The sequence below is a fragment of the Sebastes umbrosus genome, chromosome 8 (assembly GCF_015220745.1).
Source record: "Sebastes umbrosus isolate fSebUmb1 chromosome 8, fSebUmb1.pri, whole genome shotgun sequence".
NCBI classification, from domain to species: Eukaryota; Metazoa; Chordata; class Actinopteri; order Perciformes; family Sebastidae; genus Sebastes; species Sebastes umbrosus.
In genome coordinates, this window is record NC_051276.1 from 32,594,504 (window position 1) to 32,607,543 (window position 13,040).

The 13,040-nt window shown below is 40.7% G+C and overlaps 1 protein-coding gene across 8 annotated transcripts in view; it reads left to right on the top strand.

Annotated features, from left to right (window-relative positions):
• The window catches only part of wdfy3 (WD repeat and FYVE domain containing 3), a 117,022-nt gene that overhangs the window by 48,799 nt on the left and 55,183 nt on the right, over nucleotides 1–13,040 (top strand). For 7 of the 8 annotated variants that reach the window (XM_037779016.1, XM_037779017.1, XM_037779013.1 and 4 more), the window contains exons 12-16: nucleotides 2,832–3,103; nucleotides 3,443–3,640; nucleotides 6,224–6,307; nucleotides 10,431–10,620; nucleotides 10,866–11,080. In XM_037779016.1, coding sequence (XP_037634944.1) covers nucleotides 2,832–3,103; nucleotides 3,443–3,640; nucleotides 6,224–6,307; nucleotides 10,431–10,620; nucleotides 10,866–11,080 — 959 coding nt within the window. The remainder of the gene's footprint in view (nucleotides 1–2,831; nucleotides 3,104–3,442; nucleotides 3,641–6,223; nucleotides 6,308–10,430; nucleotides 10,621–10,865; nucleotides 11,081–13,040) is intronic. The other variant, XM_037779018.1, reaches the window with a different exon arrangement.

Genomic DNA, 13,040 nt, shown 5'->3' on the forward strand with positions numbered 1-13,040 from the left:
TTAAAAATCAATATGCATTTGAAGCCCTGCATACAGTAATTGCTTCAAACCTGGGGCACTAAGTGTAAGGTGCACATAAAAGCATATATACACACACTCATGCACACACACACGGGGTGAGAGGATGGCGGCTCATCTTCTGGAGCGTAATTGCATTTTCAAATTCCTCCTCGTTCAGACGAGGTGATTCTCACGCCTTCGGAAGGCTTCGGGTGGATTAACCCGTCAGCATTTTGCTCCGATGTCACTAATCAGGGATTTTAATTATCACCCTCAAAAAAATCTGAAGACGGCAAAGAATTTATATCAAATCCACTTTGAGTAAAATCATTTTTCCCTCGCTCGTCATCGGGGTTTATGTTCCGTCGACAGCAACACACAGCAGACACACAAAGAGATCTCAATATTAAGCTGATTAGCCTTGTGAAAGTGCATATTTAACCCTGTAATCTCTCTTGATATGTTGCATCTCATTCACATGGCTGGTAAAGTTAACACCCACAGCAGTGCATAGTCACATCCTAGTGGTAATTTCCCAGCTTGGAAGACAGGAAGAGGATGTATTCAACATCCTGTGATTGGTTTAAAAAACCTCTGTGCTGAGTCTGGCAGTATTTTAATGCAGCAGGAAACAGCTGGCTCAGCGGTGCAACAGCTCACTGTTTTACTTCTCTTTTATTCTCTCTTCCTCCACTGGGATGCGTCATTATATCTGTAACTATCCCAATTATTTTGCTCGATATAAAGTGGAGGTATAATGAACCATTTCATTGTAGAAGTGGGCAAAATGGATATAATCCTCTATCAGAGTTATGGGGTATGAGTTCACATGGTAATATCAATATATAGTCATGATATTGTCAGTTTTATGGACAATTAATTAAGAATCTCGAGCTTGGAAGTTCATTACTGACCCTAGAAATAGTTTTTAAAAATAATCTTAACTCAAGGTCCAGTCACTAGCTTTTCCTGAGCCTCCTAAGTTTTGGGCTTTAACCCTCTGAGACCCACAATAGAAACCGTTTTTGTCTTTTTTAGGGGGGTACAGGGGGTCTATCGGGGGAGATAGCAGATCAACAGTAGATGTCACATAGCAGCGGTGTACATCATCTGAAAGCTGGGAACCTTCTAGTCATATATCAGAAATAAACATGAATGAAATAATTAATTAATTGATTATAATTAATTGTGAAAGTGTATAAGGGTTTAGAACATTATGATAGAAGTATATGTTGGTCATCCCCATGCTCTATTATGCCTCGTAAGTTGTTGCAGCAATTTTTGGGTTGACACCATTTGTTACACAGATTTGGTGCTAAATATAACCAATTTTTTCCCATCAATAATCCCTCCAAAATACCACATTAAGACACGGAAACCTTGAGGAACACCATAGAAAAAGCCATGACGTGGAGATTTCTTTCTTTCTGCAAGAATTGCATTTTTCGGCAATTGGATGGAGAGCACATCTGTTGTGTAAACTGCTCAGAAACCCCCTTATTGTCAATCTAGCAAGGAAAGCCATCCATCCTCTGAATGCTCTAGATCTCTAGTTTGTGGCTATAAGGCTTCATGAGGCTGTGATTATCCTAGAGGTCACCACAGGTTATTTTATACGGTGAGGTCGAGTTTGGTTTCAATGGAAAATTTAAAGAGGAATTTAAATGTGAAACCATATTTGGGATTTAAAATCCCAGTCTGTCAGTATAAATGCGCTTCAGATACCACCAACTCTCTGAAGACGCTAATAATTTGACTGTAACTGCGTGTGGCTATTAGCGCTGATCTTTGTGAATTTGACTGTTTTTGCAATGAGGCTCATTTGCATAGAAAGGGGCAGATTTTGCAACAAATGTATGCATTAATTTAAATACGTGCAAATTACACAGGAGCACGGAGATGCTATTTGCTTGGCAGCACAGTTAGGGGTGCATTTCATCCTTAGCGGGTGCTTTGAGAATTACACGGTTTCTTTTTGTTTTATTTGTGCAGGTTTAGCGACCGCAAAAGCCGCGCAATCTTTGAACAGTACAATATTCTTGTTGTGTTCTTTCCTGAAGTATTGATGATGTACTGATTGTGTGTTTTCTGGAAAAGCAGATGGCGTATGTACATGTTCAGAAATAACAACTTATCGTATCATACAATATTGTGTTTTTGTCCTATTATTAGACGTTTGAAAGATATTCCTTCAGAAGCAGAAGATAAAATGGCTAAAAACTAAAATGCCCTTAGTGGTACTGAGCCGCGTTCTCCCCGACATGTGCCGACACGGCACTTCACACGTGTCATTTTCAATCTGCCGATCCCACACGTTTTCTCCACTTTTTCGGTTACTAATTAAAAACTTTGCCTGTCACAGTCATTCTGTGCTCTCCGGCTGTTTTTAGGTCCCCAAACTTATATCTAGGTTACAGTTTGATATTTCACTTTAGGTTACTTGCAAATGCGAACCATAAAACTTGGAAAAATGTAGGGAGAAAAGAAATCCAGTCAGTGCAGTGAGACAAAGGAAACCCCTGAGGGGCTCATAAATATGTCTCACCGCAGAAGAAGAATGAGAGGAAAATGAGTTGAATGTGACTGAATGAGGCGACAAAAACCAAATGACATGAAAACTCAACATGGGGGGAGAATGATTGAGTAACAAAATGTAAAATAAGTAAGAGAAGGTGAAACATCTTCAGAATAAATTATGCGACAACAAATGACAACAGACTTCCTCTTGCTTAATGTGTTTCATGTGTTTGTAAACAGCTCATTATTTTTGTGAAGTAAAGAATCTGAACTGTAGAATAAATACATAATCTGTTCCTTCTCCTCCTCTTCAGGCGTTGTTAGCGGTGTTGCGTGAGAGCCACCGCACCCGGACGGTGTTCCGCAAGGTGGGCGGCTTCGTCTACGTCACCTCTTTGCTGGTGGCCATGGAGCGCTCGCTGTGCCAGCCGCCGCGACACGGCTGGGAGCGCGTCAACCAGAACCAAGTCTTTGAGCTCCTGCACACCGTCATCTGCACGCTCACCGCCGCCATGCGCTACGAGCCCGCCAACTCGCACTTCTTCCGCACGGAGATCCAGTATGAGAAGCTGGCTGATGCCATAAGGTAAGATCAGTTCACCCAGAACGAGTGAGACCTCAGGCCTCGCTTGGGACTTGTATTCATTATAAAGATCATCTGTGTTCTTAACCCTTAAATGCATGAGTGTTTATCAGATATATCTTCTACATACCTCTGGTTTTATTGGGATAGATTTGAAATGTAATATGTTACAGATTAGTTAAGCATGTAAACATGTTGTAGTAGGAACCAAAAATACAAGTATGTACCTGAAAATGAGCATGATAGTTCCTCTTAAACAATAACAGACAAACACCCTTTTGTAATCACCCTTTTCAAAACCAAGCTGTCCTCATGATAACAACTTTGTCTACCTGCCAACAGGCTGCTGGGCTGTTTCTCCGACACTAAGAAGCTGGGTCCCACAGGCGTCTTCCCCTCCAACGCTCAGCCTTTCCAGAGGCTGCTGGAGGATGAGGCTGCCCCCGGAGGCTGCGCCGGAGACAGCGTCTGTCCCACGCTCAAACACTGCAGCAAGCTCTTCATCTACCTGTACAAGATGGCCACCGACTCTTTTGACAGGTCAGAGGGTTACAGACACCCCAGATTTCAATAGGAAAATGTGTGAGATTCTCTTCTGCAAATAATAAATGACACTATGTTTCTAATGTAATGTTGTCCTAGAGCCAAATGCCAAAATATAACCATCTACAGCAGGAATTCACTCTCCTCTCTTCACAACATCATCCGGCAGATATCATGTGTATATATTTCACTGTCTGTAGTCAGACCATTGAACTACTAAATAAATAAGGATGAAGCTTAGTTGTCAACACACTGTCAACATGTTATTCATTTACTGTCGGTGTTAAATAAGTCAACAGTTTAATGAGTACTTGTCAGTGAGTTCTCGAGGAGCCTTTAGCTGAAGTTCAGCAGGTTGCAGCCACATGTTCCTTGAGAACATTTCTGTAGTAGATCAAGAACCTCACATTTTTCTACAATCCCCTAACATGTTCTTTTCATCATGAGGGACTTTCATGTACCATTTGGCCTCCTTTTGAATCTTTAAAGAATCTTCAATGAACATTCAAGACTCAGGATCCAGTTTATTGAGCCTGAGGGCCGTTATTGTTTGTGACCTACACAACTTAAGCTGGAATACTGAAGCAAGTGAGAAATGATATGGTGCTATCTTAAAGGGATAGTTTGGGTGTTTTCAAGTGGGGTTGTATGAGAAACTTACCATTATCGATGTATTACCTATAGTAGTTTGAGAAACAGACAGGAGGACCAGCACGGGAGCAAAACAATGTACAGCTGTGGACAGGGGCAGCAGCAAAACACATTTTAGACACCTAAAAAAATCAATATCAGTTTAAGTGTACGCTATATTTAGAATATTTTCACTGCTTTACCTTGCCGTTAGACAAGCCGTTTCCAACGGAAAGGACTCTCTTTAAAGCTACCAGACTCCTTCGACAAAATCAGCGATTTTACATCGCAGATCACAGGAGTTGCTGGTCTATTGCTGCCTCGATCGGTTAGTTTTTCTGTGATATTGTGTGACTTTGGTGAATCTGAACTAACCCTTTAAAACACCAAAGTCACACCATAACACAAACTAACTAACCGATCGAGGCAGCGGTAGACCAGCAAGTCCTGCGTTCTGCGAGGTAAAATTACTGTTTTTTTCAATGGAGTCTGGTGGTTTTGAAGAGAGCATAGATAACGGCTTCAGTTCCCCGTCGGAAAGGGCTGTCTGATGGCAAGGTAAAGTGGTGAAAATATTCTAAATGTAGCGTACACTTACACAGATATTGAATTTTTTAGGTGTCTAAAACCTGTTTTGCTGCTGCCCCCGTCCACAGCAGTACATTGCTTTGCTCCCGTGCTGGTACTCCTTTCTGTTTCTCCAAACTGGGGGCGTGCCAACCGTCATCTACTATAGGTAATACCCTGACTACGGATAAGTACCTCATACAACCCCACTTCAAAACATCCAAACTATCCCTCTAAATTTATACTGTTTTCCAGATCTGTAAAACTTAATTGTGTGAGTTACAATGCTTTATCTTAGGTGATTATATAATTATCAGTTCAGTTTTTATTACTGTAGATTATTTGTGAAACAAGGTTAATTTACTGCATCTTATTTCCACATTATTCTCAGCTACAGTGAAGATCGGTACTAAAATGTTATGTATTTACAATATAGTACTAAAACAAAGATGCTCGTGAATCCCATTCAAAAATCAGGTTCACTTTGTAGGTTCAGCTCATTCAGGGGAAAGTGTAGAAGCAGGTCCACAGCTGTGTTTATCTCAGTCTGGTCATACTCTGCAGCTCCCACTCAGTCGAGCTCTTCATCTGAGACACACATGGCTGAACTGTGGCAGCTGAAAACTCGAGAGAGATTTATTACAGACGCTTCACTGTGGTTCTGATTCAGCTGCATAGCCTGGTAGTGTTGTCATGATGTAACAATGAAAGCAGAGCAAATGATTAATATTAAGATATGAATTACTACCGTTATACCAAAACAAACAAAGAAACACACCACAATTGTTGATAAAATAAAATTACATATATTTTTTAACCATTTAATGTGGATTGAGATGATGTGTTCTGACTGGTTTGATGCTCTCAGCTGATTGATTGACTTCAGAATCATCGATAACAATCCTCCTCTCCCATTTCTTCTTCTGTGCTTGTTTGCACCACCTAGAAGCAGTTTCTGTTTGCAGAATACATTTATTTAATTTATTCCACAGAGTTTTAATGCCTGCCGTCTGTGTTAAAGTTAAAGTCCTTGGTCGTCGTGACAACAGTACGCAGCCCAGCTCATGTGTAGCTCTAGCTGGCGTCATGCATGTGCTCCAGCTGTAGCTCTGATCCTGTTTCTCCTTTCAGCTTTCCACTAACAGCTTCTTTTCCTTCCTTTCTTTTCTCTCCGTCTCTTTTTCTCTTCCTCTAACCTCTGGTGCTGTCTGGCTGTTCATCCTCGGCCCGGTCCATCTGCGCGGCTGCATGTGTGGCTCTGTGTGTGTGCACATGGGGTGTGTTTGTATACCTATGCTTTTATGTGCGTGTGTGTATGTGCACTTATTTTTGTGTGTGTGTGTGTGTGTGTGTGTGTGTGTGTGTGTGTTTGCTGCCATGCAGTCGTGCGGAGCAGGTGCCTCCCTGCCTGACTCATGAGACCTCGCTGCCCTCGCCGTGGGGCACGCCAGCACTCGCCAGGAAGAGGTAGCTACAGCGCTCTGCCACTTTCCTCACCCCTCATTCTTTCCTCTCCATTTTCCTCACCTTCAGTCGGCACTAAGAGCGCCCGCTAGTGGCCAAAATGATCACACACTCTTCTAACGGTCACCTGAATATTTTAGCAAATGTTGACAAAATCAGTTGAGTTACAGAGATGAAACCGGCTTCCACGACACTTTACGGAGTAATGTGTTCCTCAACATTTATATGCCACAACTAATGATTATTTTCATTATCTAACAATTTATTGATTATATATTTGAATAATTGATTTATCAATTAATATATAAAATGTCAAATATAGAAAAAAGCCCATCACTGTATCGCAGAACCCAGGTTGACATCTTCAGATTACGTGTTTTGTCCGACCAACAGTCAGCACCGCAAAGATTCAAATAACAATGAAATAAGAGTTAAAACAATTAGTCAATTTATAGATTAGTTGCTCTACAAAAAAATAATCAGCACCTGGTTTGATAATCGATTAATCGTTTAGCATTTTTCAAGCTAAAATGCAAAACATTTGATGGATCCAACTTCTCAAATATGAGGATTTGCTGTTTTTTTCTTCTTTTCTGAGTTTTTTCTTTTTTCTTTTATTCCAATGTTTTGGAGACAAATAATTTATTGATTAATCAAAAAAAATATTGGCAGATTAATTAATAATGATAATCGTTTATTTCAGTCTATAAAGAGAAGAAAAAAGTTTTCAAATTAAGCCAACCGAGTGTTGACTTAGTCTCAAGATGTGTCCCAAATTCATATTACATATGTTCCATATAAAATCTAAGCAGGTTTTGAGTATGTAGTGTATTCATGCTGGAAAAGTGACAAAATATTATACTAAAAACAGCCAGGAGTCTCACTTTGTGAAATTGGGTTGACCATTCTTTTTTTATTTTATTCCGTTGCTTTGTAGACAAATAATTTATTGATTAATCTAGAAAATTATTGGAGGATTAATTGATAATGAAAATCGTTTGCAGCCTATAAATGATATAAAATCCTCACATTTGAGAAGCTGCAACCAAATGATGTTGGTCATTGTTGTTGATAAATAACTTAACTAAACAATAAATCAAAATTGCTGTAAATTAATTTTCTGTTGATTGACTAATTGATTAAACGACTAATCATAGCAGCGCTAGTTTCTATTGCTCCAAGAGAAAAATAGTTCTTCTACTTCAAGTTTTTGCTATAAACTTAAAAGTGTTTTCTGATTCTGTTAATCTCTTCTAAATACGTCTTAATTCACATAAATGAATATGGGAAGAAAAGTATGTCGGGGTCTGGATAAAGTGCTGAAAATGACGACATGTTACGTTACACAATCTGTCTGTTGACAGTTGGAGCAGCGGAAATCACTTAAAAATCTCAAACTATGTGACAAACCAACCGCAAAAAAAAGAGATAAATGACTAAAGTGAGGTATATTGTTGTTGTTTCCACCACAGACACATTTCTGTCTCACCACTTTATTAGAACCACTTTTTCCACAGCTACTCTCAGGCAGGGAAACGTGCACAGAATCAGTCTAAAGTAGCATTTTCCTTCTCATCACATTCCTCCTCACTCTCCTCGCGCCTCCCCCTCCTTTTCTTCTCTTTTCTCTCAGCTGAAGTCCCCCCCCCTCCTCCACCACCACCACCACCACCACCACCTAAACCCAGACTCTGCTGCTCTTTGAATTTCATTTACAAAATGGAAAACGGCCGGGACGTTTTAAATGTACTCTGCCTTAGTGGGCTATAATAACTGTCAAGGTGAAACTGGGAGTCTCCTCTCAGCCGTCTCCCCTTCTGTCTGTCTGGATCCGCTCCAATATTCATGAGCTGGACTAATTTGACAATTAGAGATGATAAAGCTCTTCTTTGTGGACTTAATTGCTTTTTTAATAAACACTATCCCTGCCTTACAACAACCATTCAACAACCTAAAAGGTTCTGTTATTTTGTGTATATTGTAAAACAGTTTTCTGTACTCAAAATTATCTCAGAACTCAAAATGTGAGGAAAGCAGGATGCTAATTGCTCAGTTTTCAGTCTGAATGGTTTGATTTGGATGAAAACATCTCCCGTGATTTTAATCTCTATATCCAAATGACGCTCAGCAGCTCCAAAACATCTTGTGCAACAAGCTTTACCTCGAAGAACATGGCAGCGGGTTTGCGATGTGCAAATTGCAGCAATCAGTGTTGTGATTATTACGTTTGTGACGGTGACACTAAAAAAAAAAAAACAGGCTCTTTCAGTGTTGAATATTAAGATGTTTTCCACTGCTGAAGCCTTAGACTAAGTCCACACTGAGCTGGTTAAATCTAAAAACAGTTACTATGTAGGATTGTTTCCATAAAGATCTCCATCCAAACTAAAACACTTGAATAATAGGAAAATCTCTTCTTCTTTCTGTTGGAAAAAAAACACAGCTTGTCTGCTTACCATCATCACTAAACTGTTTTTAACACAGTCAAAATCAAGATTTTGTTGTTCTCATTTACATATTTCCCTGTATCTGTTTAGTCGTTTGACGAAATACAATATGTTTTTGTCTTCAATGCAAAAATGGGTTGACATTTTAATATTTATCCGCTCTGGGGGCCGTCTTTGAATGTGAAAAATGTGACAAAATATTATATTCAAACCTGCCGGGATGCAGACTAAAAAATGTAAACAAATTGTGAATGGTGGTAAAACCAGGTGGCAACCTTTGGTTCTGAAAAGTGAAGCCAGTGCTGAAGTGCCTTGAACCTGCATTCTTTCTAACAGCCAGCAGGGGGCGACTCCTCTGGTTGTAAAAAGAAGTCTGATTGTATAGAAGTCTATGAGAAAATGAGCCTACTTCTCATGTGATTTATTACCTCAGTAAACATGGTAAACATGAGTTTATGGTCTCAATCACTAGTTTCAAGTCTTCTTCAATACAGCATGATGTTCATTTAGTAAATTATGGTCCCATTTAGAGTCAGATAGACCATAAAGCAGGGGATGCTTTAGGGCGTGGCTACCTTGTGATTGACAGGTCGCTACCACGGCGTCGTCCGATCTGGGAGTTGTCGTTCTATATAATCGGTATGTTGTGTGGAATTAGGACCCACTGCTCGTCTCCCCTTCACAGCTTTTACCGCCATGTTGAATTTCTTCTCATGTAGCCCACCACCAGCCAATCACAAGTCAGCTGTGGCTGGTAACTTTTCCCTCTCTTGCCTTGAAATGCAGCAGATAATCATTTAGAAGTCCAGTGATACTAACAAAAAACAATTAAAGAGGCTGCCAGCCACTGTGAGCACGAACAACCCAGTTAGTTTCCTGCCCCACATCCAACCCCTCCAGCACTTTCTGCTGACTCCAGCCTTCTCCAGCTCCTCGTCTCTCCTGAGGGGGGATTTGCCGCTCTGTAATTTTCATCGCAGCAACACGCCTATTTGTCTAATTGCCCGACTGCAGGCCCCAGCACATCTCCTGCTCTGAGGAGGGCTCGGTGCTTTAGATCCAAACATGGCTGACTGACACCCTGATCTCTGAAGTGTGAAGACCACGGCGCTGACTCATGTTAAATAAAGTTGGAGTCAAAGTGTTGAATACAATGCTTACACTGATTCAGTGAATGTAATTATTTCTGTCCTCCTTATAAGAATATTTCCACTGAGTTATGAGTTTATATAAGTTATTTTTCTGGGAGACACCGTAGCTGTAAATCTGAATATTTAGCAGCCACTTTGCCCATTTCTGTGAGCCAGTTACATATTTTACAGTAAAGTAGGGCCTCCAGATAATGGTTGAGGCTGAGAGTAAACAGACTAGTGGCAAATGTTAATATCCCACCTCGGATTGAACTGAAATTAATTACGTCTTAATCAGCACCACGGCAAAAACAAAATGCTAAACAAATGATGAAATTATAGTAATACAGTGCTTCTTACTGACTAAAAAAAGAAAATCAAAAGTATCTCCAAAGTTTTGTTCTGCAGCTGAAAGTGGTCCGTTTTTGAGAATGTTTTTACATTTTGTCCATGTCAAAACACTTTCTGACAGACTTTTTGATAATAACTTTGGCTTGACTCAACTGAACTTAACTAAATGTGTCTTTCTCTCTCTCTTTGTGCTCCCAGACAAGGCTACTACGGTACGTCGGGCCCTCCTGCCCCAGTCAAAGCCCTGACAGACCTGAAGCTCCATTTAGCCAACGTCTCCCACCAAACCTCCTCCTCATCTTCGTCCGAAATGGTGGTCATCCACCCGGGGGCCGTCCTGGCCATCCTCGATTTGCTGCCCTCCGTCTGCTCAGACAGCCAGCCAGAGGTGAGGAAACACACAAGAAGGAAATTTGCTAACATGCACTTCCCGTTTAAGTGGGTGAAGGGGTTACGTGCAGGGCAGGGAAGTGCCTTTTTTTAGTTGGACACTGTGGTTTTTACATGTCAGACAGATTGAATTGAGTAGTATAGATAATCAATGAAACTAAATACCTGAAGGTAACTTACACAACAATCCTGTAAATCAAATATAAAAGTGAATACTGTAACTCACTTCCTGTTCCCCTCCAGCATGCCCTGGACCTGCAGCTGGCAGTAGCCAACATCCTGCAGCTCCTGGTGAACAGTGAGAGGAACCAGCAGGTGCTGTGTGAAGCTTGCCTCCACCAGCGGCTGTTGCAGCGCTGCAGTCAGGCCCTGGGCGATGAGGACCATCCGCTGCACCCGCCGCTGCAGAGGATGTTTGAGAGGCTGGCTTCACAGGCCCTGCAGCCGATGGCACTCAGGTACTAATGTTTTATCCCCTCTTATGTGCACTTCTACATCCTTAAACAAGTACTATCCTAGCTCCAGTGTGACGTCATTAACACTGAGCCAAACCTAAACATCACCCTAATGTTTTTTGAGACTTCACTTTGCAAAATAGGTCAAAACTCAAACTATAGAAGTACAGAGAAAGAAGTGAGAAAAATATATAACTATAACATTTGGCCGGAGAGTAGTAACCTGAAGAAAAACAATGTTCTTACCTTTATCAAGAGTTTGTCATTTATACAGTGGCCTTTTTAGGACAATTTTCTTTTTTGTTTAAATGTTTTTTGGATTTAAAACAGTCTAGGTTTCAAAATGTCAGCTTTACAAATGTTTTACGAGTAACAAAATAATTCAGCACCTGTGTTTTACCACAACAATACACACATATGCATGTTTGTAACAATTCATGTAAAGATAACTTTATTCATTTATACAAAAGCTCACCTTCCTTCCTTCCTTGAATCAGCCTCTCTAGACCGCTTCAAGGTTGCAAACTTATACATAAATGTGTCCCAGTTTGTTTCCTGTTGCAGTGGATGTGAATAACATAAAATGACAGAAAGTAAACATGAACCCAAGCTGTTGCCTAGCAATGCAATTAAGTTGAAACGGTCTATTGTCCTTTTTGCCTGCGTTCCGTTAACCTCAGAAGTCGGAAGTCGAAGCTGGGATGATGTCAAGCCCGAGTTGACCGTGTTTCAGTACAACAATTCGGAACAGTTAGCTTTGCCATTTCTAGCTAGGTTAACCATTGTTAGCAATAACAGTTGATAGCAACGCAATATGCTTTATTTTGCACATACAAACACCGTAGCAACATGTCCACAGACAGAAGTTGGACAGTACTCTATGTGTACAGCTGATTTAATGAGACGCAAAGAAGACACAAATGCTAATAAACAGTATATTACTACAGCCTTCACTTCTGTTGCATTTAGCATTTTAACATGCTAACGTTTAGTATGTAATGTTTAATATTAGTCCAGTAGCATGCTACTATGTCACTGTTTTTTATATATATCATTATTATTGGGTGTTAATTTTATGCCTTTATTTGATATTCGACAACAGAGAGATGAAATTGGAGGAGAGAGAGATGGGAAATGAGGCAAACTGGGGAATCGCCCCACTAATATGCTACTGTCAATATGCGTACAGTAATATTTAGCATCTTGCTAGCATATTAACATGGTAACATGTTAACCTTTAGTGTTACCTACTGAGTTATATATACATAGAGGTGAGGTTTTTCCGTTTGGGAAGTGTCATGTACTTCTACAGTGTGTGTGAAAGAAAGAGGTTTTATGTATGCAGACTAAACTGAGCGAATCTCATTTCCCGCTTGACTAGTTAAGTGAGGTGGGAGGTTGGGGTTGAGGAACGGGGGGGAACTTATTTGACATGCACATCGTTGGCTCTTTTTATATGTAAATCCCCGGCTGATTTTTTCTCCCCCCCCTCATTGTGCTGGAGTTAAACATATCTGTAGCTGTCAATCTGTTTCCCTCCTCTCCTCTCCTCTCCTCCCTCCTTCTCTGTATGTCTGCCTCGCTCTTCTTCTGTCACTCTCCCTCCATAATTCCTCTCCTCCTTCCTCATGTTGTCTCTGCTCTGCTAACATCAGCCCCAGCTAAGCTCCAGAGTCTTTCTGTTTGGTCTGGTGTCGCTCACTCAGCGCTCTGACAGCTGACACAAACCATCTCTGGGACTCTTTTCATGCCTGTCAACCTTATCATTGACTTTTAAACATGCTGTTAACCACAGCTGTTGATGAGTAGAAGTCAACCTGCAAAGTTAACTGCTGACTGAACATATCTGATCAGATGGATGCTTTATTTCAGAGTCCTTCACAGTTTCATGAGAACATAGAGGACGTCTTTATGATTGGTAGTTCCTCTGGAAATACAACAACTGTCCCCGCCAGTGTTGGAG